General features: G+C 40.9%; 1 protein-coding gene across 9 annotated transcripts in view; it reads right to left on the reverse strand.

The window, feature by feature from the left end:
* Positions 1-22,236: 22,236 nt before the first annotated feature.
* Positions 22,237-24,580, reverse strand: part of TRMT11 (tRNA methyltransferase 11 homolog) — an 81,373-nt gene continuing 79,029 nt past the window's right edge. For all 9 annotated transcript variants that reach the window (XM_020878863.2, XM_070449850.1, XM_020878862.2 and 6 more), the window contains one exon: positions 22,237-22,809. In XM_020878863.2, the coding sequence (XP_020734522.1) occupies positions 22,678-22,809 (132 nt within the window). In that variant the 3' untranslated portion in view covers positions 22,237-22,677. The remainder of the gene's footprint in view (positions 22,810-24,580) is intronic.

Below are 24,580 nucleotides of genomic sequence, written 5' to 3' on the forward strand. Positions count from 1 at the left end.
AGCTTCAGCATCAGTCCTTCCAATGAATATTCAGGACTGATTTCCTTTAGGATGGACTGGTTGGATCTCCTTGCAGTCTAAGGGACTCTAAAGAGCCTTCTCCAACACCACAGTTCAAAAGCATCAATTCTTTGGCACTCAGCTTTCTTTATAGTCCAACTCTCAAATCCATACTTGACTACTGGAAAAACCATAGCTTTGACTAGACAGAACTTTGTTGGCAAAGTAACACCTCTGCTTTTTAAAATGTTGTCTAGGTTGGTCATAACTTTTCTTCCAAGGACTAAGCATCTTTTAATTTCATGGCTGAAATCACCATCTGCAGTGATTTTGGAGCCCCCTAAAATAGTCTCTCACTGTTTCCCCATCTACTTGACATGAAGTGATGGGACCAGATGCCATGATCTTAGTTTCCTGAATGTTGAGCTTTAAGCCAATTTTTTCACTCTCCTCCTTCACTTTCATCAAGAGGCTCTTCAGTTCTTTGCTTTCTGCCATAAGGGTGGTGTTATCTGCGTATCTGAGGTTATTGATATTTCTCCCGGATATCTTGATTACAGTTTGTGCTTCCTCCAACCCAGCATTTCTCATGATGTACTCTGCATATAAGTTAAATGAGAAGGGTGACAATATACAGCCTTGACGTACTCCTGTACCAAATTGGAACCAGTCTGTTGTTCCATGTCCAGTTCTAACTGTTGCTTCTTGTCCTGCATACAGATTTCTCAAGAGGCAGGTCAGGTGGTCTGGTATTCCCATCTCTTTCAGAATTTTCCAGAGTTTGTTGTGGTCCACACAGTCAAAGGCTTTGGCATAGTCCATAAAGCAGAAGTAGATGTTTTTCTGGAACTCTCTTGCTTTTTTGATGATCCAGTGGATGTTGGAAATTTGATCTCTGGTTCCTCTGCCTTTTTTAAATTCAGCCTGAACATCTGGAAGTTCACAGTTCACATACTATTGAAGCCTGGCTTGGAGAATTTTGAGTATCACTTTACTAGCGTGTGAGATGAGTGCAAGTGTGTGGTAGTTTGAGCATTGTTTGGTATTGCCTTTCTTCAGGATTGGAATGAAAACTGATTTTTTCCAGTCCTGTGGCCACTGCTGAGTTTTCCAGATTTGCTGGCATATTGAGTGCAACACTTTCACAGCATCATCTTCTGGATTTGAAATAGCTCAACTGGAATCCCATCACCTCCACTAGCTTTGTTTATAGTGATGCTTCCTAAGGCCCACTTGACTTTGCATTCCAGGATATCTGGCTCTAAGTTGGTGATCATACCATTGTGATTATCTGGGTAGTGAAGATCTTTTTTGTATAGTTCTTCTCTGTATTCTTGCCACCTCTTCTTAATATCTTCTGCTTCTGTTAGGTCCATACCATTTCAACCAGATACATGTATGTGTTTACCAGGAGACATATAAATGTGTCTCCTGGTACACACACCATATTTTGGCAGCAGCATTATCCATGAATGCCAGAATCTGTAAATAACCCAAATGTCCGTTATTGCTAGAACTGATAAATACTGTAAACTATAATATATTCACACAGCAAAGAACAAACTTTGAACAAACTTCACGAACATGAATAAACTTCAGCTAGATATAACAATATATATTTTACACGAATCTTACAAAAGTGTCGAACAAAAAAAGCTACTAAACTATGATGTCTGAAGATGAACTCTTATGTGGTAAAACTCTAAGGTAAGCAATAAAGTGCTTATCTGAAAGTCAGGATTCCGTTTAGCAGACACCAGAGTGGCTGTGTTGAGAAAGTAACACACAGATGCCTTCCTGTTTGGGCAATATTCTCTTTCTTGATTTAAGTGATGGTTACATGAGTCACAAGTGTTAATGATAATTTACTGAGCAATATATTTATGTTTTACGTATCTTACTATATTTGATATATTTTACAAAACAGCATTTATTTTAAAAATTAAGTTTTTCTCCTGTTTTTCCTGTTTTAACATTTCTGGCCACACCCTGTGGCATGTGGGATCTTAGTTCCCCAACCAGGGATTGAACTCACACCCCCTGAATTAGAAGGCGGGGTCTTAACTACTGGACTGCCAAGAAAGTCTAAAAAATAAAACTTTGAATGGAGTTGCTCAGGCCTCTCAACATTCTACATCACCTCATCCTTCACTCCTACTCCTAGACCTCTGATCTCAGTTCCACTATGATGAAACCTTCCAGTCCCAGACCCAGAAGGCCCAGATCCTCCCAGCCTCCTGCTCTGGACTGCAAAAGCTTTTGCTCAGTGATTCTTTATTTTTCCTTGGCTTGGAGTGATTTCCAACATCATTAAGAATAACAACTTTGGGGAATTCCCTGGTGGTCCAGTGGTTAGGATCCCACATTTACATTGCCCAGGGCACAGGTTCAAGCCCTGGTCAGGGAACTAAGACCCCCACAAGCTGGATGGTGGGGCCAAAAAAAAAAAAAAAAAAAGAATGGCCTTTGGTCTAGAGAGTCATGCCACTTGAAGCACGGCCCACGCACAGACTGCCAACATTGGACTGCACCTGGACTCAAGATGGAAAATACAGAATCGCTGGCCTCACCACAGGCCATCTGCATTTTCACAAGATCCCCAGGGGATTCACATTAGCATTTGAGACGCTGCGGTCTAGAAAATAGAAATGTCTGTTCTAACACAAATTTATATCCTTTTTTTATCCTCAATAGCAGGATGTTGTTGCAAAATCTGAACAGTTGCAGAAATATTTTAAGCTCTACTGAATTTATTTAACTAAAAATAAAAGTAACCTAAGATTTTCCCCACATTCTCAGGGAAATTTAGTATTTTTATATAATTCCTATATAGTTCAAGGTTTAGTCTAGATATCTAATCCTTGTCATATTTCCCTATATTAATTTACACACAAAGTCCACTGAGTCTCTAATTTATTTTTAACTAAAAATAACCTTTCCAATGTTCATGCTATAAAAGCAAAACATGTCTGTGTAGAAAAATCTGAAAATACACCTAATTGAAGAAACATAAAAGAAATCAATAAAATAATAAAATAAAACTACTCAGAGATAACCACTGTAAGACACTCTTATGACAAATAATAGATTATATAAAATGCAATCACAAAGTATATACCCTTTTATCATTTCTCTATTATGAACACAAGTCCAATAAATATTAATCTAAAATATTTTTCAATGGCTGGAGTATAGATGATTTATTAAGGACATTAAATTAACAAATGTTTCACCAGGATCTGTTTCCATTTTTTCCTAAAGGCGTTCAAAAAATAGGTAACTGCATGTTAGTTATCCTCTAGACTTGAGTCAATTGATTTTTTTATAAACCAGTTTCATTTATTCAATTGATTCATCTATATCACCTTCAGTTCTCTGTATTCACTAATAAAATTTAGAAATATATTTGTACCCCCCCCAATGTTCACTGCAGCACTATTCACAATAGCCAAGACATGGAAGCAGTCTAAATGTCCACTGACAGAGGATAAACAAGATATGGTGTATATACACAATGAAATAATACTCTACAATTAAAAAGAATGAAATCGTGCCATTTGCAGCAACATGGATTGACCTAGAGATTGTCATGCTGAGTGAAGTCAGTCAGACAGAGAAATACCATATGATATCACTTACATACAGTATCTACAAAGAAACTGTATAAATGAAATTGCTTACAAAATAGAAATATTCACAGTCTTAGAAAACAAACATGGTTACTAGGGGAGGGGGGCGGGAGGGATAATTAGGGAGTTTGGGACTGACAGGTACACACTGCTATATTTAAAATGGATACCAAACAAGGACCTACTGTATAGCACAGGGAACTTTGCTCCATATTATCAAGTTCAGTTCAGTTTAGTCACTCAGTCGTGTTCAACTCCTCATGACCCCATGGACTGCAGCACGCCAGGCTTCCCTGTCCATCACCAACTCCCAGAGTCTGCTCAAACTCATGTCCATTGAGTCAGTGATGCCATCCAACCATCTCATCCTCTGTCGTCCCATTCTCCTCTCGCCTTCAATCTTTCCCAGCATCAGGGTCTTTTCAAATGAGTCAGTTTGCATCAAGTGGCCAAAGTATTGGAGTTTCAGCTTCAGCATCACTCCTTCCAAAGAATATTCAGGACTGATTTCATTTAAGATGGACTGGTTGGATCTCCTTGCAGTCCAAGGGACTCTAAAGAGCCTTCACCAACACCACAGTTCAAAAGCATCAATTCTTTGGCACTCAGTTTTCTTTACAGTCCAACTCTCATATCTATATAGGACTACTGGAAAAGCCACAGCTTTGACTAGATGGACCTTTGTTGGCAAAATAATGTCTCTGCTTTTTAAGATGGTGTCTAGGTTGGTCCTAACTTTTCTTCCAAAGAGTAAGCGTCTTCTAATTTCATGGCTGAAATCACCACCTGCAGTGATTTTGGAGCCCCCTAAAATAAAGTCTGCCTCTGTTTCCCCATCTATTTGACATGAAGTGATGAGGCCAGAGACTATGATCTTAGTTTTTTGAATGTTGAGCTTTAAGCCAACTTTTTCACTCTCCTCTTTCACTTTTATCAAGAGGCTCTTTATTTCTTCTTCACTTTCTGCCATAAGGGTGGTGTCATCTGCGTATCAGAGGTTATTGATATTTCCCCCGGACACTGAGTCCACCTTATGCTTCATCCAGCCCAGCATTTCTCATGATGTACTCTGCATATAAATTAAATGAGAAGGGTGACAATATACAGCCTTGACGTACTCCTGTACCAAATTGGAACCAGTCTGTTGTTCCATGTCCAGTTCTAACTGTTGCTTCTTGTCCTGCATACAGATTTCTCAAGACGCAGGTCAGGTGGTCTGGTATTCTCATCTCTTTCAGAATTTTCCAGTTTGTTGTGGTCCACACAGTCAAAGGCTTTGGCATAGTCCATAAAGCAGAAGTAGATGTTTGTCTGGAACTCTCTTGCTTTTTTGATGATCCAGTGGATGCTGGCAACTTGTTGTCTTGTTTCTCTGCCTTTTGTAAATCCAGCTTGAACATTTAGAATATCATGGTTCACATACTATTGAAACCTGGCTAGGAGAATCTTCAGCATTACTTTACTAGCGTGTGAGATGAGTGCAAGTGTGTGGTAGTTTGAGCATTGTTTGGTATTGCCTTTCTTAGGGATTGGAATGAAAACTGATTTTTTCCAGTCCTGTGGCCACTGCAGAGTTTTCCAGATTTGCTGGCATATTGAGTGCAATACTTTCACAGCATCATCTTTAAGGATTTGAAATAGCTCAACTGGAATCCCATCACCTCCACTAGCTTTGTTCATAGTGATGCTTCCTAAGGCCCACTTGACTTTGCATTCCAGGACGTCTGGCTCTCAATATTATGTAACAATTCAAATGGGAAAAGAATTTGAAGAACAGATGCATGTATATGTATAGCTGAACCCCTTTACATTATACCTGGAACTATCACAACATTGTTAGTCAATTTTATTCCTTTTTAAAAAAGGAATACATTTGTGGGGGAAATGTGTGAATTTTTATGCAGCTCTATGAATAGATAAAACCGAAATGTGTCCACTAATTTACATCCTTTGAATGGTCATTAAGTGGATGGGTCTGTACTAATATTAGTTTCTATACAATAGATTAATAAGTTAAACATGTGTTCTTTCTTTTCCTGGGGTTATTTTTAACTCACTTAGGATGTACTAAGGGCACCTGAAGACCAAAGATATAAGAGCTGGGAGGGAGGTTCAAAAGGGAGGGGATATATGTATACCTATGGCTGATTCATGCTGAGGTTTGAAATTCTGTAAAGCAATTATCCTTCAATAAAATATAAATTTTTTAAAAGTCTGAAAACTAAAAACCACATTGCACTTAAGGTTGAAGTCACCACAAATGTATCAAGTAGCTGTATCCTAGTGATTATTTATCAGTATTAGACTTTGCAAAGACATACTAGTATATAATAAACTACAACACAGCACAGGATAAAAGTTATAAATAACATTTTAACAACCTTAAAATCTTTTACATCTGGCTAGAGAACACAATCCAGTCAATGAAACAAAGTGGAAAGTTGTGATTCATAAGAGCCTTCCCTTCTTATTAAAAATGAAATTAAGTTTTTCACAATGTGAACCATATTTAGACGCCTTTGCTCAGCCAGTGTTATTTGACTTGAGTCAACAGAAAGGAACTCTGGTTATCCTGGGCAAATAAAAATGGACTGTATTGTAAGAGCATGAAATAGCAACAGGATAGAAAGTCAAACAGCCAGCCTCAGACAGGATGGTAATTCTGAAGTCCCAGAATGTAGACAGTAATGGTCCTTTCAGCTGTTAGAATAAATGAGCTTCAGCCTCACAATCAGAGGGTGTCTGATTGGTTCCTTCAGTCACCTGCCAACCCACTGGGCCGCTGGGGAGAGGGGAGGGGACCTTGTTTGACAGCCCCACCCACCTAGAGGCCTCTGATGAGAAGATGCTATTATGAAATTAAGGGAAAATGGGCACCTGGGCAGGCAAGACCAACAGCTGTTCATACAGTTGTTCACTGTAATCTTCTCACAGTATGATGGCTATACACTGGCTATTGGTGGCAAAGAAGGACACCAACAAATTCAAACATCACAGTGAACTGGTTACAAGCATCAGTGACTGAAAGAACTGACTGACCCTTGGTTCATTGTGAGGATTGTGAAGCATGTGGGTGGAAAAAAAAAAAAGGCGGCTGTGATTTACTGGTGTACAATGAATGGTTTTGGAGACAGTCAACCATTTTAGTTTAAAGAAACAAACAATTAACCTTCATAACAAAAGTTTAAGAACTATGTGAATGACTTTAGTCATTTTTCTTCTCTGCTTTTAGATGACAGTTGTAACTTATGTGATATTACTGGAACTTGTTTTGAGTTTAAAAAGTACTTATCCAACTTTACTGTCCATATAAATCACTTGGAGATATTGTTAAGATGCAGATTCTGGTTCGGCAAGTCTGACTTGGGGCCTGACTTTCTAACAAGCTCTGGCAGGATAACTGCAAAGTACCAGAGAGCTGAGCCTCTCCTGCGGCCATGATTCTCCTCTCACATCCCATAGTCCCTCATGCAGGGGCTGTATGATTCACCAGCACTTTCAGATCATAAGAGACTACTTACCTTCTGGCAACTTTTAAAAAGATATGGTGGGGAAGGAGACTGAAACTACCCATGAACATAAGACTTATGGATTTTATTTACACAAGTGCAATGGGCTGAATGTGTCCCTCCCAAATTCATTCATTGAAATCCTAGCCCCCCAAAGAGATAGTATTAGGAGGTGGGGCCTTTGGGAGGTGCTTAGGTCATGAGGATGGAGCCTCACAAATGGAATTAGCACCCTTACAAAAGAGAGACCCCAGAGAGTTCCCTTGCCCCTTCTGCCATGTGAGTTCACAGTGAGAATATCACAACTCAAGAACCAAGAAGCAGGCTCTCACCAGACACCGAATCTGCCAGAACTTTGATCTTGGACTCCCCATCCTCCTGAACTGTGAGAAATCAATTTCTGTTGTTTATAAGCTCCCTAGTTGATGGTATTCTGTTACAGAAACCCAAACAGACTAAGACACCAAATAACCCTCTTTATATGAGCACAGAAACTGCACAGGGCTTTTGTCCTCTGATCCAAAAGCAGATCACAAGTGGTTTATGTTGCATTCTCACAATGCTGCTCGACCCAGAAATCTAACATACTGACTTACCACCAGCCCTTAAAATGGGGGCATTGTCTGTCAACAGAGTTGGGGGATTCATTTCGCCATCAAAAGACAGAAAGGGCAACTTTGAAATGAATCTCTTGTGTGCCTACTGGACAGAGCCCAGGCCCTGTCCTCACCTCTGGCAGTGACTGGCCACATCCTGTGAGCAGGGCCAGCCCAGACCCTCTGGATGCAGTGAGGGGCTTTTATCTGCACCTTGTCACAGACCCACTGAGTGACAGAACAAGGACTGAATAGCCCATTCTCTCTGTCGAGACAGAGTCAACAGTGTTCTTGTAGCACACTTGGCCTTCCCTGCCTGAAGGAGACTGAGGGCCCCGCACACACCCCTTCTGGCAGCTCACTTCCCTCGGTGGACAGCCTGAGCTGGAGAGCCGGAGATAAGATAAAAGTAGAACAGAATGAGCAGATGTCAGGTTCAGAGGCGAGGCATTATTTTTAGAGCTTGTAGGTAACAGAGTGGAGACAATTCCTTAATTTTTAAATTTGAGTTCTTGACATAAGGTCCTGAATTTAAGAAATATAATAATTTTTAAAAAAAAATCATGCAACCCAGTCTAGGTTGGTTCTAAAGCATGAAGACAGGAAATTAAAAACAGAACCTGCTCACAAAGAGTAAAAGTGACAATATACTTAAATCCACAGAGTTTATATAATCTTTCTCTGGGTCTTGATGGTCTTTGTCCATTCATTTTACTAGAATGCTGGTGAGCAAAGGGCTTGTGAAAACATCATGGCCAACAGGAGCAGTTCTCACCCACATTTCCATTGACCATGACTTTTTTCCTTCCTTTCCTCCAGATGGATTTTCTGAATATCTTTCCAGAGATGTCTTTGGACATGGCAATGTGCAGTTTTGTCAATGAAGGCCTTACATTTCCTTGAGAAAAAGATACAATTCTGTATAACCACACTAGGATTAGGATTTCTGAATAGAAATCCAAGAGAAATGGGCCAGAGGCCCTATCCTGGAGAAACCTACGGTCTATAGGAGACGCGCTACTGGTAGACTGCAATGGTCAAAAGTACAGACCTCATCAGTCAGATGCAGGTTCAAATCCCATCTCTAACATCATTTACCATTAAACCACCCACTTCATTTAGTCTGTGAATTTCAGTTTCCTCATCCATAAAATAGATATAATTCCAACGGCACAGAATGACCATGAAGATGAAATATTCCATAAAAAGCACTTATCACAATGACCACCTATTTAATTTTTGGTATATACTTGTAATTAATCATCAGTACTGCAGCTCACTGAATTTCCTGATGCCGATCCTCTGCCTTCTACGCATTGTTTTTCCTACTACTCATGTTTTGGGTCTGTTTACAAGACCTCGTTTTAGCCACATGATCTTTGGTCCAAAATACATTGAGAGAATAGGGATGAACATCCTGAATGGTGTGATATACAATTAGCTTGGATTAATACCACCTCTGGGATCGTTCTGGATCCAGAATCTTAGAAGTGAAGAGAAACTTAGAAATCTAGTAACTAAGCCAACTTATAGAGGAGCTTTACCTGCCACGTCTTTGGCCATCAACAATGAGATACAGTGGGGCTGATAGAGACTGGAGGTACAAGGACCCAGTACCTCCAGAGGTACATGAAGGAATAATCTCAAGACCCAACATAGGCTTCTATATCCGTCTTAGGTGCCAATGACAAAAATCTATCCAGCTCGATCATCTGTATTGACCTTATCCTTTTGAAATACTATTGGGGAGATGGAGCTGCGCTGCTAAGCCTCTCAGTCCCCACCTGTCTTTTAGCAAAGATGCTCTAGTACAGACTTTGAAGACAACCAGAGCCACAAGGGGGTAATCTCTTAGGCCACTAGGGCTTGACCTATGTGTCTTGAGTTCCACTGCTGTCAAAAAGCTAAAATCATCTCAGATACAGATGGTGGGCTTGACTGACTGAAGACAATGGTGTAAATGACACATTGTCTGTGTTTTTCCTGAAGACCAATTGCTGCCTGGATAGAAGCATTTTAACTATTCTAATTATCATCAAACCCATTACAAAGCTCCTTTAAGCAACTTGCTTAACCAAGCCTATTTGTTTCTTTGGTGGCTATGACTTCTCCTAGAATTACAATGCTCAGAGTTCTGATTCAACACTGACCACCAAACCCTTCCAGTTAGTAGGGACTCTAAACTTCTCCAGGGATCCCCTAATAGAGTAGGAATAGAAAGGGTCTCCAGCCAGACATATAATTTACAGTAACTTCAAAGAAAACAATGTTTAAGACTTCAACTCCCAGCATCAGAAAATCAAGACACAGGCCATTGAGACCACCAGACAGTTGCCTGTGGAGTACCATTTATTTCCCACCACAGAGGAATGGAGAGGAGGAAGAAGGAGCGAGGAGGCAGTAAAGGCTTGCAACCTCAGACACCCTCCCAGGCAACCTTGGCTTTGTTTAGGCTGCTTCCTAATGGAAAATGAGTGTTCAAAACAAGTTTATCATCTATTGAGTCTGTAATAGTCTCTTAAAAAAAGAAGTAGTAGTCTAGGAAGGGCGTAAGATGAGGGTTCCTCTGATAATACTGCGCCAGAGTTCACTGACCAGAGGACATGGGTCTTGTGCGCTTAACCAAGGGCTCTCTCTTTGTCACCACACAAGACTCAGTGGACCGCCGACCAGAGCCGCTATCTGCCCTAGACACGGCCTTTCTGGGGTCAGGTGCAGGCATACACATGTCAAAGCTCACTTTATCTCCCTCCCCGCTTCCTATCTCCTGTCGATAAACAAGGGCTCCAGCCCTCAGTTATCAGGCCAGGTCCTCTTCACACATGCATATTCAACTGCACAGAGTCCTCATTCCTTCCCAAAGTACAACTTCCTCCCCAGTGCAGTACATGGCATGCTTTGCCTCAGGGAGGATGGTGATGTCCATCCTGAAGACACAGCCCTCCAGCAGTCTGTCTTATTTCCCAGACTCACATGGTTTTCCAGGTAACCTTGACTAGATCTTTTCTTTATTGGAAACCACATGACAAGTCAGAAAGGAATCAAGCAGCTCAGGAAATAAGACTCAGCTGACCCCAAAGGCGGCCAATCAGGCAGCTACAAATTCATGTTGATGTATGACAGAAATAAAACCAATATTGTAATGCAATCACCAATCAATTAAAAATAAATAAGTATAACTGTAAAAAAAAAAAGGAGTTGCATTCTTTGCTTAGTCACGCACCCATGATAGGACGCTGCCTCCATTAGGTCACAGGAGGACTCAAGAAAGGATCTGAAAATGGACAGGAAATAAATCCATCCTTTATCTTCCCCTACTGAGCCCAAAAACCCCTCTAAGTTCTTCATTGCAAGTTTTGAAATCACGTGAAAACTTTCTTGGACGATAGCCTGGAGGATTCGACCCTTTCTTGTGACAAACACGCCTGATGGGTTTAGCGTTAGGCTCTGGGTTTTCTCTTCCTTAGGAAACAACCTTTCAAAACGCATTCATACATATCATATCAATATACCTTCATTCCAAGGGAGATAGAGAAGTAAACGTTATTATTTTTAGGTTAACAGTGAGAGAAACAGACACAGATGAAGTCAGAGCTGTCCCGACAGGGCTGGGACAGACCAGATAACTTCGGGTCCTTTTGTTACCAGCAAAGCCCAATAAACATATAATCTGGGTAATAAAGCCTAACCTTTCGTTTTTCCTTTTCCTTTGTGCTTCGTCTAGTTTCACTTGGTCGCAAGATGCTGCAGGCAGAGGCCTTGCCCTGGTGTTCCTGGTGAAACTCTGCTGGGCCAACACGCCAGCTCTGAAGGAGGGCAGAATTCAAGATGGTGGCAGACTGGTGGAATTCAAGATGGCGGCGGGCTGCGTGCAGAGACCACGCCCATCCCACGCCCCGCCGGGATCTAGAGCCCCGGCAACCTGGCTGCACCTGCTCGCATGCCCACCGGTGAGAACTTTGCTCCCGCTCTCCCCTATGAAGACCCTAGAAAGCAGCTGGGAGCATAACCTGTCAGGGACCCACAGAGTGTGAACTCTCACCTCTCCATTCTCTGATCAAAGACTAAAACTGTCCTCGGTTTTAGGAAATCGATCTCATTATATAGGCCCAAACAACACCCAGCTGGTAGAGCCTTCCTGGAGCCTGAGCAGAAAGCGTCAGTCACACTGGGCCCTCGCCATTCATTGTTCCACCTGTGTGATGCAATGATGGCCTCACATTTAAACTCTCCTAGCTTGTCTGATGTTCTTGCCTGGAGAATCCCAGGGACGGGGGAGCCTGGTGGGCTGCCGACCATGGGCTTGCACAGAGTCGGACACTACTGAAGCGACGCAGCAGCAGCAGCAGCTTGTCTGAGGGCTTCCCTGGTGGCTCAGAGGGTAAAGCATCTGCCCGTGATGGGGGAGACCCAGGTTCGATCCTTGGGTCAGGAAGATCCCCTGGAGAAGGAAATGGCAATCTACTCCAGTTCTCTTGCCTGGAGAATCCCATGGACAGAGGAGCCTAGTGGGCTACATACGTGGGGGGTCGCAAAGAGTCGGACACGACTGAGCGACTTCACTTCACTAGCTTGTTTGACAGGGACTTCCCAGGTGGCGCTGGTGGTAAAGAACCCGGCTGCCAATGAAGGATACACAAGAGACATGGGTTCCACCCCTTGGTTGGGAGGATCCCATCAAAAAGGGTAGGGAACCCCCTCCAGTATTCTTCTTGCCTGAGGAATTCCAGGGACAGAGGAGCCTGGCAGGTAATATTTTTGCTTGTTTTTTTACATACCAGACTTTGAAACTCAGAATATGATTTTTAATAGTTTAACAAAAATCACCTGAACCAAAGACTATGTATATACTTCTTAGCCTGAGAAACACACTTTTTATCATCTTACCCCAAGGTGGTTGGTATACATTGTGTATGCAGTAAATGCAGAAGGACAAGCAAGAAGGAAATGATGGAGGGGACTGGAGAGGAAAGAAGGATGATAAACAAGGGCTATGAGGATTTCATCCTGCCTTCCTTCTCATCCTCATTATTTATGGGCTTTTAAAGAGTCATCAGAACATGATGACTGAAAAAAAACCAAACCAAAAAAACACAAAAAACTGGATGTTCTTGGTAGCCTACTTCAAGGAGAAGTGCTCAGGGTCCTGAGATGTAAGAACAATGAATCCCAAGGCAAATCTCTGAAACAAGCAACAGTGTTTGAATCACAAACTGTTTTTTATTTATGACAGCTTTCTTGAGGTTGATCAGTAAAATATCCTTTTGAAATCTATTTGCTAGGATTTCAAAATCATGACACTTCAACAGCTCATTTGTCTTGGAGTAGAGATGCAGCTCCTGGAGACAGGGTTTGTGTTTGTCCTTGGAAATAAGGACAAACACGAGCTGGCAACTCAGAGTCTTTATTTTCGTCAGCTTGCTCTTCTGCAAGCTTACACCGTCAGCACTGTGTGAAGAGTGAAACCAATAAAAATCGTCTCCCTCAACGCAGGAGGCCAACTCAAGACTGTTTCTTGGCTCTGGAGCAAGTATCTGTCAGCCAAGGTCAGGGAGGTTTCTGCTGCATTCAGCCAGAAAATCTCTCACACGGTGTGAGTGGGAGCCTGAGAAGGAGCCTAAACGGAAGAAACGGAGGCTCCCAGGTTATAATGCTTCGCTTCGGTGAGGCTTGCCCTGCTCAGAGGTCATTAACTGAGATCCAGAACCAAGAACAGAACAGGCCCTAGAGCAGTGGCAAAGTCACAAAACTCCATCACATGGGACGTTTGTCAAGAAGTCAAGAATCTCAGCCACAGGGAGCCATTTTGCAAGAAGCTACAACTTCCTGAAGAGCCTTGACAATGGCATTAAGGGAACGATCTTCATGGGGAGGGAGCTTCTCCCAGTTCAAGCCTCAAGCCTAGACTTTGTCGCAAGGCTTGGAAGTCCTTCATGATCTGGCCTTCATTTCCTCTCCAGCTTCATTTCTTCTATTCATCCAACACTTGTAGTGGCTCCAAGTATCCAAGCTACTTGAACTGCTATCCAAGTGTGCTTTTCCAGATGCCTGGAATCCCCCGCCTGCCCTCACACAACCTGACGTCAGCTGGCAAGTTCCACAGCTTCTTCTTCAGGAGTCTACTTAAATGTCAGTCTCTCTAAAAAGTCCTGCTGGACCCAAACCTCTCCCACTGTTTGTGTCTGAAAATGAAGATTTCCTGATTATTCAGGTTTGCTGAGACCAACAGGTCAGAATACCATTGCCAATGAAAAGATTGTTCCTCAAAGTTCCCAAAAGAGGGTGTAGGCCTTGCCAAGCCGGTGCACACAGATTAGTCAAGAGGCAAGAGGGGAGGTAGGGGGAAATGTGGGTAAGAGCCTTTATGGGGGTTCCCACAGGAACAAAGAGAGAAGCAGGGTGGAGGCTTGGGATTGGCTAGTCTGAGGTTTCCGTGGGCTCTGGCGTGTCAGGTCTGACCCTATTGTCTGTGCCTGGCCTTTAAGTCATCATGAGGTGGGAACAGGGGCCCAGAGTATGAGAGCCTGAGAGAGGAGGTAGGGGTTTACAGGCTCTGAGCTGCTCCATGTACATATGAGAGGCGAGTCCTTTACTGCCCCTCAGAATTGGCTGGCCCTGGAAGGAGCAGACTCTCCAAGGTGAGCAAGACCTCGCATGTCATGTCAAAGGATCAGAAACACATGATTAAGACTATACACTGTTCAAAGTGGTTAACTGCTCCTCTTATACTCACCATGGACTTACCCTCTGGAAAAACTGACTACTTAGCTCTTTATTTTCTACCCCTTGTAGCCCCTGGACTTGAAGCTCATTGAGGATGGGGGCTGTATATTTTTCAATGCCAAGAATGACAACAAAGTATACAGAGATCAACTTGATTGGCTTTGAGATCTAACCCTTGGTCTGGTGCTCTAGGTGACCAGTGCAGAATCGAATCTCATGGAGGGTTGATCCCCTGCTGCAGGATCGAATCTCATGGACCACTCACAGCTCATGGAAACATGTCATGTCTTCCACAGCACTATGTTGCCCTTTTCTCCTTAGGAACCCAGTTAGCATCATGCAAGACCTCTCTTTGGGTTCAGAAAGCCAAACTGAAGGCGAAAACAAAGTTCTGTTGTTTCCAGATTCTTGATCTGTTTTTCCAAAACGAAGAAAACAAGCTAACAAAGGCAAAAATCAAAAAATAAAATTTTACTCATCTATTTTGCTCCAAAAGATAAGACTGTTTGTAGAATTAAATGTCAAGGGATTTTATGACATTTCTTGGCAGAATTTCTGTGTGAAGCTTTCAAATCAGTCAGTTTAATCCAAATTAGTAGGAGCTTCAGAAAAGGCCTTTGGCCCATCACTAACTGGGAAGAGGTTTTGTCATGGACTCTGCCAAAGGCATAAGTATATATAAAAAAAAGAGATAGATGGGAAATTGGGATTTTGGCCCAATATTTTTTAATAATGAGCAAACAAAACCATCAACTTAATTAAAAATTTCCCCACATTCTGGCCTACCCTGTGATTTTTATGTTGCTACCCAAAAGCTATTAATCAGTTGCTTAAAAAAAAAGAAAGGGGAAGTATTTTTAAAGGATAAAGAGAAGAGGAAAAAATTCAAGGTTTCCTTTTTCTACATCCAGAGTTCAAACCATGGTGGCCTGTTTCTTTAGCAGGTTTGTTTTCGAGGCAACTAACAACAGCTTGTCAGTTTTTAAAGTGATATGATGAGGTTCATGAACATATACAATAAATGGGGTGCATGCATTCATCCAGTTTGGACAGGGGCTCATCACCCCAAAGCCAGGCATATTGCTCTCTGCAGTTTCTAACAGGGCAATGCAGCAATTTCATCTCACTAGATGAATTTCATCTTACTATATCTAACTATATTTGTAATTAAAATATAAATTTCTCATAATTTTGGAATTACCTCATTCAGTCTGACAGGTGTTGGGTCATGCCAATTCTCTTTGCTAAATATACACATCATGCAAGGGGACAATGCAACAGAATGAACCGGTATGGGGTATCTTCACTCAGTGGCTGTTTGTCTCAGGCAAGGATCTTCTGCTCCTCAAATTTGCAACCACCATCCAGATTTCTCTTGAATACTCAACAGTCTGTTGTGCAGTTTTCTGTGCCTGTTCCATAGGCTTCTCACATTCAGGATGTCTGTCCATCCAAACATTAACACATGGTCTTTTCTATTTTCTATTCCATTGGTGTCATGCCATCCACCCAGTCACCCAACTGGAACTCTGGACATCATCCATTACTCAGCTCTGTGTGCAATCAGCAGGACCTGCTCATTTCATCTTCTAAATATTCTCCATTCAATCTTTACTATTGCTGCTCTCTAGTTGAGATCCTCACATCTCTCAGCTGCATGGATGACTGCGGCAACCTTCTGACCAGCATTCCAGCTTCTAATCTATCTCCCTTCATTCCAAACCACTACCACCAGTGATGGTGATAGACCGAGCCTGACAATATCACCCACAAAAATCCCAAGGTAGCTTCCCTTCTGCTCCCAGGAGGTGAGGTAGAAAGCCCTCCTGCCATAATTTCTAGCCTTATTCTGTTGCTCCCTCCAGTGATTCCAAACCACATGCAGCTCCCCTACACACCTTGGTCTTTTTATGCCTTTTATCAACCAATCAGCAGCAAGCAAGCCTTAGAACATGTGTAACATGAAAAGCAGGGAGCTTCCCTGGTGATCTGATGGTTAAGAATCCACCTTGCAATGCGAGGGATACCGGTTTGATCCCTGGTCCAGAAAGATCCCACATTCTGCAGAGAAACTAAGCCTGTTCTCCACAACAAGAGAAGCCACCGCAAACAGAAGCCCACGTACCACAAAGCAGAGAAGCCCCACTCTCTGCAACTAGAGAGAGCCTGTATGCAGCAACGAGGATCCACCACAGCTGACGAATAAAATGAGTCCTTAAAATAAAAAAAGGACAAGTAGAGTAGCACACGTAACTGGTACATGGCAAAGCAGTTATTAAAATAGAAAAGAATGTTTTTATGTATTTTGGGCTCTAGAAGAAAATATAAAGAGAAGAAAATTAAAGATAATAAATCAGCTGAAATATTGATTTTCCAGCTTCAACATCAAAAATAAAGCATACCACGTAGAGGGCTCCTTTTGGACCAGATTGTCACAGCTCCCTCTCTGGGTCTGGTTCTGGAAACCTTCTCAGTCTGAGGCTCAAGCTGTTAATCAACAATTGTCTCTGAGCTGAAACCCAACAATTAAAAGACTTAGGTGTCTGACAAAGGACGAAACACTGTACTATTCAGAGCTAACTCTAGAGCAATGTATTACTAAGCCTTTCTGAGAAGGGTTGGTAAATGACTGCCAGAGAAAACATAGAACAATGCAGAGAAAATTTCCAAAGCTCAAAAACTGCAGATGCCTGTGGATGGTAGGGAGCATGGAAAGTCTATCAAATACCTTGACTATCAGCCCATGGTTGAGTGGCTTTTGCAATAAAAGGTATAATACCATTGTCATACCAATGGTTCAGAAAGCCAAACACGTGACACCACTTAGTTTCAAAGGCCAAAGTGATGTGGCTGGAGTCAACTGATCACACTGGAACAGCAACGCTGTAACCAAAGAAAGTGCCAATAGCAGGGACACACAACCAACAGCTCTGAGCGTGGGGGCAAAGATCCGAAACAATCAATCTGCCAGGAGCAGGCTGGACAACACTCCATGCAACGTGGCCTCCTTCACCGCAAGGCAATCAGGTCTGCTTTCCAGCAGGAGTCATAAGTCTGGCACCAAACAGTAGCTTTGTGTCAGAAACACAGTCCATTACTTGGTGTCCTGTCTACATATGGGCGGGTGTGTAGTCACATGTGGGACAACGATGGATCCAGGCCACTATGATGGCAATCTGGGTGGTGTTGGCCCAACCAACAGCTTTCTTTTAGCTGGCTTCATCAGAGAATGACCCAGATAGCTCTGCCAGCAGCCAGTCTGTTTCCACTGTTGGTAGCCCCCAAGGAAGGGTATCTTTAGTCAACCAATCTGTAGTTTTCCAAGTGATGGAACAAACCATAGGTCATCAGCAACAGCCTAAAAGTCAGTAAGAATATAACAAGTCTCAGCAAGGAGGGTACTGGCTGGAGCTATACCAGCTTTGAGATTTGCCCATGGACCAGGTCAACCACATCCATTTTCGGGTCTGAGTACCTGGCGCTGAAAGGGAGCGGCCATGGCAGCCCATTGAACTCCCGGGTTTCAGTCCGGCCAACCCATCAGTGAAAGAGGCAGAAGGCATTTAGAGGAATCTCCTAACTGTAACGTAAAAGTATTTTTAACCCCCCATAAATGTAACCTTTAAGAATCGAGGAGACCATTGAGCCACTCCCTTTTATTTCAGGCAATGTGGAATGGGGGATAAAATTTTCCCCAAACGGATAGCTGCCACCTTTTCATCTAAATCCAAGATGCAACTGGGGCTATGCCAGCTGCATTCTTGAGTATAGCAATTCCATCTGACAAATGAGGTTTGCTGGGCCCTTCTCATCTCGTTGAGTTTGTTTGATTCACTCCACATTGGAAGTAGCAGGTTGGCTGGCTCAGATATTCAGTTTTGACAAGAGCCCAGTAGTTTGCTGTTTTTTAGAAGGGGGAGCAGGCAGGATGAGACACTATATCTCTATCTTTCAAGGGTGCTCACATATCTACCAAAAGAGTCTAGAATGTAGGGAGTCATTGCCTCCTTACTAAGATATATAGAAATGCAAGACATCTATGAAGAATTGTCTCCCAACAGGTAAAAACTGTAGAAAAAATGCAAAAAAAAAAAAAAATAGTTTTGCTGTTTGTGCTGGAAGCACTCAGACTTGTGAGATACTCCAGTCCATGATTTATAAACAAACCAATATCAAAGTAGACTTCACTTACTCTAGGGATACAATCCTTCTAAGAGAAAAAGATTCTTACAAGTGTTTAAAGAGGTTTTACAGATTTTTAAAGGTTCACCAATACCAGCTCTGACCATCCTGATTCACTTCACAAATGTACAACATATTAGATACAATACTTAGGCAGACCATCGAAGCCCAACACAAGTACCATTTCACTTCCAATTTTAATTTTCTCCTCAGCCATTTTTAAAATTTGACTAACTTCACACATAAGCCCAGCTAATCTCCACTGCTGGATGTTAGACAAAATAGAGTTCTTCTGATAAGCCCTCAGGAGAGAGATGGGAAGGCTTGATTAAAGGAGAGATTTTAAAGTCATAGAGGTCAAAGCAGATTCCTTTTTGGGTGATTCAGTTTGGCATCACTGTGATATAATTATCTTAGAAAGAACATTCAAATGCTAGAACAAAAATATACTAAGAACATCCTAATATTCCAAGAAATAGGGCTAGCAGTTACATAAAGTGAAGTGGGCTTAACATTCATCTCTTAAGCCTATTTTGCTGTGACCCAGGCTTCTTAGGAAACTGCCATGAGAATTTAGCCTCCATCCCCCTAAAAGCCTGTCTACAATGGCTTATGAAGGAAGGGATAAGAGCCAAATTCCAGGTTGGCCTTGGTTATGCCTAAATGTCAACTTGCTTATCCCACACAGTGAAACATATGAACATCCTGAGGCAGACCTCTATTGAGGGAAGAGGGTCAGGTTCCTTAGTGAGCTTTGCTAGGAATGTGCTGTCTCTATGATTCTATGGCTAGATAGAATCACAGATGTTTATCATTCCATTACAATTCTTTACACTCTAGACCTTATGTTCTCAAACCACTCTGTTTTACAGACGCTCTCAATGTTTTAGTAAAGTACAAACATCATCAGTCTAGTATTATTGTGTCCATGTGTATGTTCTGGATTAAGGCACTTTTTTTTTGTTTGTTTGGATTATAAACCACATCACTTGATAAATATCTGAGAAAAATGGGAGTGAGCGAGTTGGAAATAAAAGTAGGTTTTGCTTATTCTATGAATACAATTCTTCTAAGAAAAAAAGATCCTTACATGTGTTTAGTTTTCTAAATAACTTCATAATGGAGAAAAACCATGCTCTTGTAAGAGGTTGTCAAAGTCCTTATTCTGGTATAATTTACTCCCTTTGGTCAAACAGAAAAATCAACAATAAGATCATCAAGGTTCTTAGCCACAATTACCTCCCATTTCTATCCCTATGCTCCATATTAATTAATTAATTTATGCCCTGCTTTATCTACAATGGATTTTCCCCCCTATTAGAACTATTAACATCACCTTAGTTCCATGGTGCTTTTACAAGGGAGATTAGAATGGGGTAGAAAGATCATCTTCCCCAAAACATGTCACCTTCACTCTTTAAAACATAAACATTATGCCTTACTACATATCTCCTGGGATTAGCAATACCTGATAATACTTCCAGCATGGGTTATTTCTTTTTATCCAAAATGACTAAGGCCTTTGATTCAAGTGTTAGATTTGCTTATACTGGTATCTAAATAACCACCTTAACATCTAATTTCCTGATGTTAAAAAAAGTCATCCCTGATTATAAGAGTATAATAAAACATATTACCTAAACAGTTGTTTCTGTCCCAAACTTTTAAAGCACCTCTTTCATTTGATAACATAAACACATTCACTATAATCCGTCCGTTTTAACTCATACTCTACCTTTCCCTACCAAATTTGAAATAAATTTCTTTAGTTGTAATCATCATTCTCCTTAAATGTGTAAGCAATATCAAATTTTAAGTGAATTTTCACCATAAGGAAATAGTTGTAACACTGACTTACCTTCCAGAGTTTAAACAGCTTGAAAATGTGTTATTGCTCTCTGTATTTAAAGAATTAGTCATAAAGAAGTTAGCGGTGAACAGGCCTAAACCTGGGTTACCCTGGGCAGGAGGCGGCTAGAAATTTATAGGAGATTTGAAACTTTTTTTTTTAATCTGCTGGCCACTTTGTCTAAATACCCCAAAGACCACCCACTCCACTATTCCCTCCCAGCTATCACAGAAAAAAAGAAAGAAAAAATCCACCAGAATGGATGGGAAAGAGGTTACTTATGATGAAACACCACCAAGGTAACCATCTGGCTTTTATAGATGTTTTAATATATGCCAGAAGCAAAATTATAGAGTCTGTCATATTATGAACATTAACTAGGCCAGTCCACAGACCACCTAAGGTTCACTCACAGATTATACTGTAAATTCATACTACAGGACTACCTAACATGCAGGCATTATGCTAGGTGATATTCTTGCTAGTAAAGTGCATGAGGAATATACATAAAACTCAAGCAATCCTGGAAATGATCTTCTCCAACTTATCAGGAAGTAGTTAAGATCCTGATGCCAGAAAATAAAGTTGTTCTTTCTAGAATATGAGGGCTTGTGACCTCGAAAATCGAAATCGGTTGAGAGTAATCAGCTTTCTTTTTCACTTTTGGGTACCAATCTTACAATCTCACAACAATGAACAATTAAAGAGTAGAAGACCTCCACCAGAGGTAATAAGAAATAATTTGAATTTTTTAAAAATGTAGCGTCATTTTTTTTTAGAACAAAGTGATTAAAATTAACATTGCAACTTTTCCAGATCTAATTTGGACTAATTTTTGTGAAAACCAAAAAACGGGGCAAGGCTAAAATTTTATATTCCAAATTTAGTCAGCTACAAACTTTCAAACTCACTCCCCATACAACCTCAAAAAATTTTAAATAAGACGGTTTACAACAGAAATACTGAAAATAAATCATCCTTGAATACTTTTAGATTTTCCCCAGTGTACCACAAATCACATCCAGAAACCCAAACAAAGTAATCACTGAACTGTTTGAGATCTGCTGAAATTCAGAGCTGCAGAAAAAGAGGGAAAATGCAGCAGACGGCCTGCTCCCTTTCTGCTTGGGCAGGACCAGTCTTCTGGAGGTCTTACGCTATGCACATTCAAATTGTGAGTGCATAAAAGCCAGCAGTAACACTAAAATAATAATAACAGCATAAATAAAAATAGGCTCTGGTTAGAGAGAAAGGATTCATTTACTGCCGCCCTGCTGAGGTACTTTGGCCACCGAAAGCAGGAAAGCTATTAGCATCCTGAATTAATGGGTATAGTGGTTTCCAAACAAGATATTTTCATGATGGACACAATGTGGACTCAGCAAAGTTTCTCCTTCAAGAAAAATATAGCTTCTATTTCAAAGGGCTCTGATTAGACTTAATACCATTAGGGAACCATCAAGGATTCGTGTTGTTGTTACTGCTTTAACTATCAGTTACTTTCTAAACCAAAAATTGTGGGTAGTTAACTTGACCGACAGTCAAGGTTTAGGAATGCAGGAGCAAATCCAAGGTACAGACGAACTTCAGATGGGAACAGGGCTCAAGGAGTTTGGAATCTTTTTAGGTTGTCAGGTCCTAGCCTTTCTCATTATCACCATGATCACTGTTACTACTTATTTGTCTGGGATTTATAAAGTTTGTAAAGTTCATTTTCATCATCACATCCCCCTCTGTATACTACATGATTTTAGAAATCCTCAGTAAGCTTTATTAGTGACAATGACAATGTAAAACAATTACAATCAAAAACAAAATAAACAAGTCTACCTAATGAATAAATTCTCAACCACTATTAATTGCCTATAACATATCCAGCAGATTATCTGTTTAAAAAGTCAACATGATTAGTTCCCTTTATAAATTAATTACCAAAAATATAACTGTTTTCAATTTCCATAATACTTGAAAGTACAAATATAAATTAAAGTTCAAAAGACCACATACAACAAAATAAGTCTATAAAACAAAACTAAAGTTAAAAGAATTGTACTGACTTTGTACCATTTATTTTATTATATAAAGCTATTTAAAACAGTCCATTTTCTGTATTATACATGAAAATTCATATCCAGATGTCTTTTCTATCAAATCCTTATTCTTTCTCCGTTGTCAAAAATCTTAACTTTTCATTCCTGGCCAGACTTTTCTTCCTTGGCAATTCTTTTTGTTACCCCACTGAAATATTTCTCACGGAAGGAATTATGACCTTGGTACAGCAGAAAGTGATCGCTCAGCAGATGTGAATACTGGTCCCGGTTCTGGTTGGTTAGAAAATACAAAAAATAAAGATGTTTGAGTTACTTCTTTTGTTAGCCTGCAAGCAAAGCAGTTACTTTAAACAAAATCTCACTCTCGGGTACACAGTTGTTTTCCTTTATTACATCTGAATTGGAAATATACCACCATTTTATATCTGGGTCATGCTTGTGTATCCAAAGGACTTTCACCTACTTCACCTCACCCGATCCACACAACGGTCCTCTGCACAAAGAGGACAAATACTCTTACTGGGGAAGTAGGGAAAGCAGGGAGAACCATCTCCCGCAACTCTAGTCTGGACGGCCACCAGCGTCTTCCAATTCCTCGCTCAGCACAAACTGAAGCTGTCTTTGACCGTGAGAATTATAGAGGAACAAGCTTCTATTCCAACAAATTACTTCATCTGTATGATGTCATACAGGTCTGTAAAACTGTCTGGGGATACGTCCACGTTCGGTTAATGACATCAACTACTCCTGGCAACTTTAACCTCAGGAGATGAAGATACAGGCTAAACATGTGGTCTTCACACTCTGAGACTTCAAAGACAGGTGAGGACTAGTGCTCAGACAGATCTTTAGGAAACTAGAAATACGAAACTGGGATAGACTGTCATGCTTCAGTTTAGAAAACCAAGGGATAAGAAGGCTGCCAGAGAACACTGAAACATCAGCTTCTTGGTCAATTCCACTAGTCACCTCAAAATGGGAAAAAAACTGAATTAGAAATAAAACCTCATATCCCATGCCCTTCTGCAAGTTCATATTCAACTGCACAAGGATTAATGTGATTTGGAGAACAGACATGGAGACACAATTAGAAAATATGAAGCCTAATTTATTACCCTGGTTTCAGTATCAAAACAATATCTACAAATATATCTAGAATATAACAATCCTCAAAATATTCTTGTATTTTTCCTCATTCCTGTATGAGATGAACATCTTCATTCTTTCCTTCATCTCTAATATTAATAATAGACCAGGTTTAGCCAAAATAAAGTTATTTTGGCTGATTTGTTTATTCAAAACTATTTTGCCCCAGAATGCTTTTTTTAAAATCACACACAAAAACAAATTATTAAACATGCTGAGATTTCTGATTCATTTTATTAAAAAAAAAAAGTGGCTACTTAAATTCTATGGCACTAGGAATACTATACTTCTAAATTCTTGCAAGCACATGAAAACATGATGGTGGTTACTAACTTCAGGCTATATAAATGTCAAAAGTTTTTAAAAATAAATTTTACCTATCTACAGTTAAAAAATTAAAGAATACCAAATGAAAGATAGTATTTATGTAGTATTTATTATGGGCCAAAAAGACAACCCACTCCAGTATTCTTGCCTGGGAAATCCCATGGAGAGAGGAGCCTGGTGGGCTACAGACCAAGAAGTCGCACAGTCAGACACACATAAACACACACACCACCCTAAATGCTTCATAGAAGTGGAAATATTAGTTGCTTAGTCACGTCCAACTCTTTGCAACCCCATGGACTGTAGCCCCGCCAGGCTCCTCTGTCCACTGGATTCTCCAGGCAAGAATACTGGAGTGGGTTGCCATGCCCTCCTCAGGGGATCTTCTCAACGCAGGGATGGAACCTGGGTGCCTTGCATTGCAGGTGGATTCTTTACCATTTGAGCCACCACAGAAGCTCAAATGCTTCATGAGCACTATCTAATATAAACTCATCAGCTCTAAGATAAGTACACTACTATCACATCTAGAGATGAATTACTTAAGAGTACAGGCCCAAGACAATAC

This window comes from Odocoileus virginianus, chromosome 19 (assembly GCF_023699985.2).
Source record: "Odocoileus virginianus isolate 20LAN1187 ecotype Illinois chromosome 19, Ovbor_1.2, whole genome shotgun sequence".
NCBI classification, from domain to species: domain Eukaryota; kingdom Metazoa; phylum Chordata; class Mammalia; order Artiodactyla; family Cervidae; genus Odocoileus; species Odocoileus virginianus.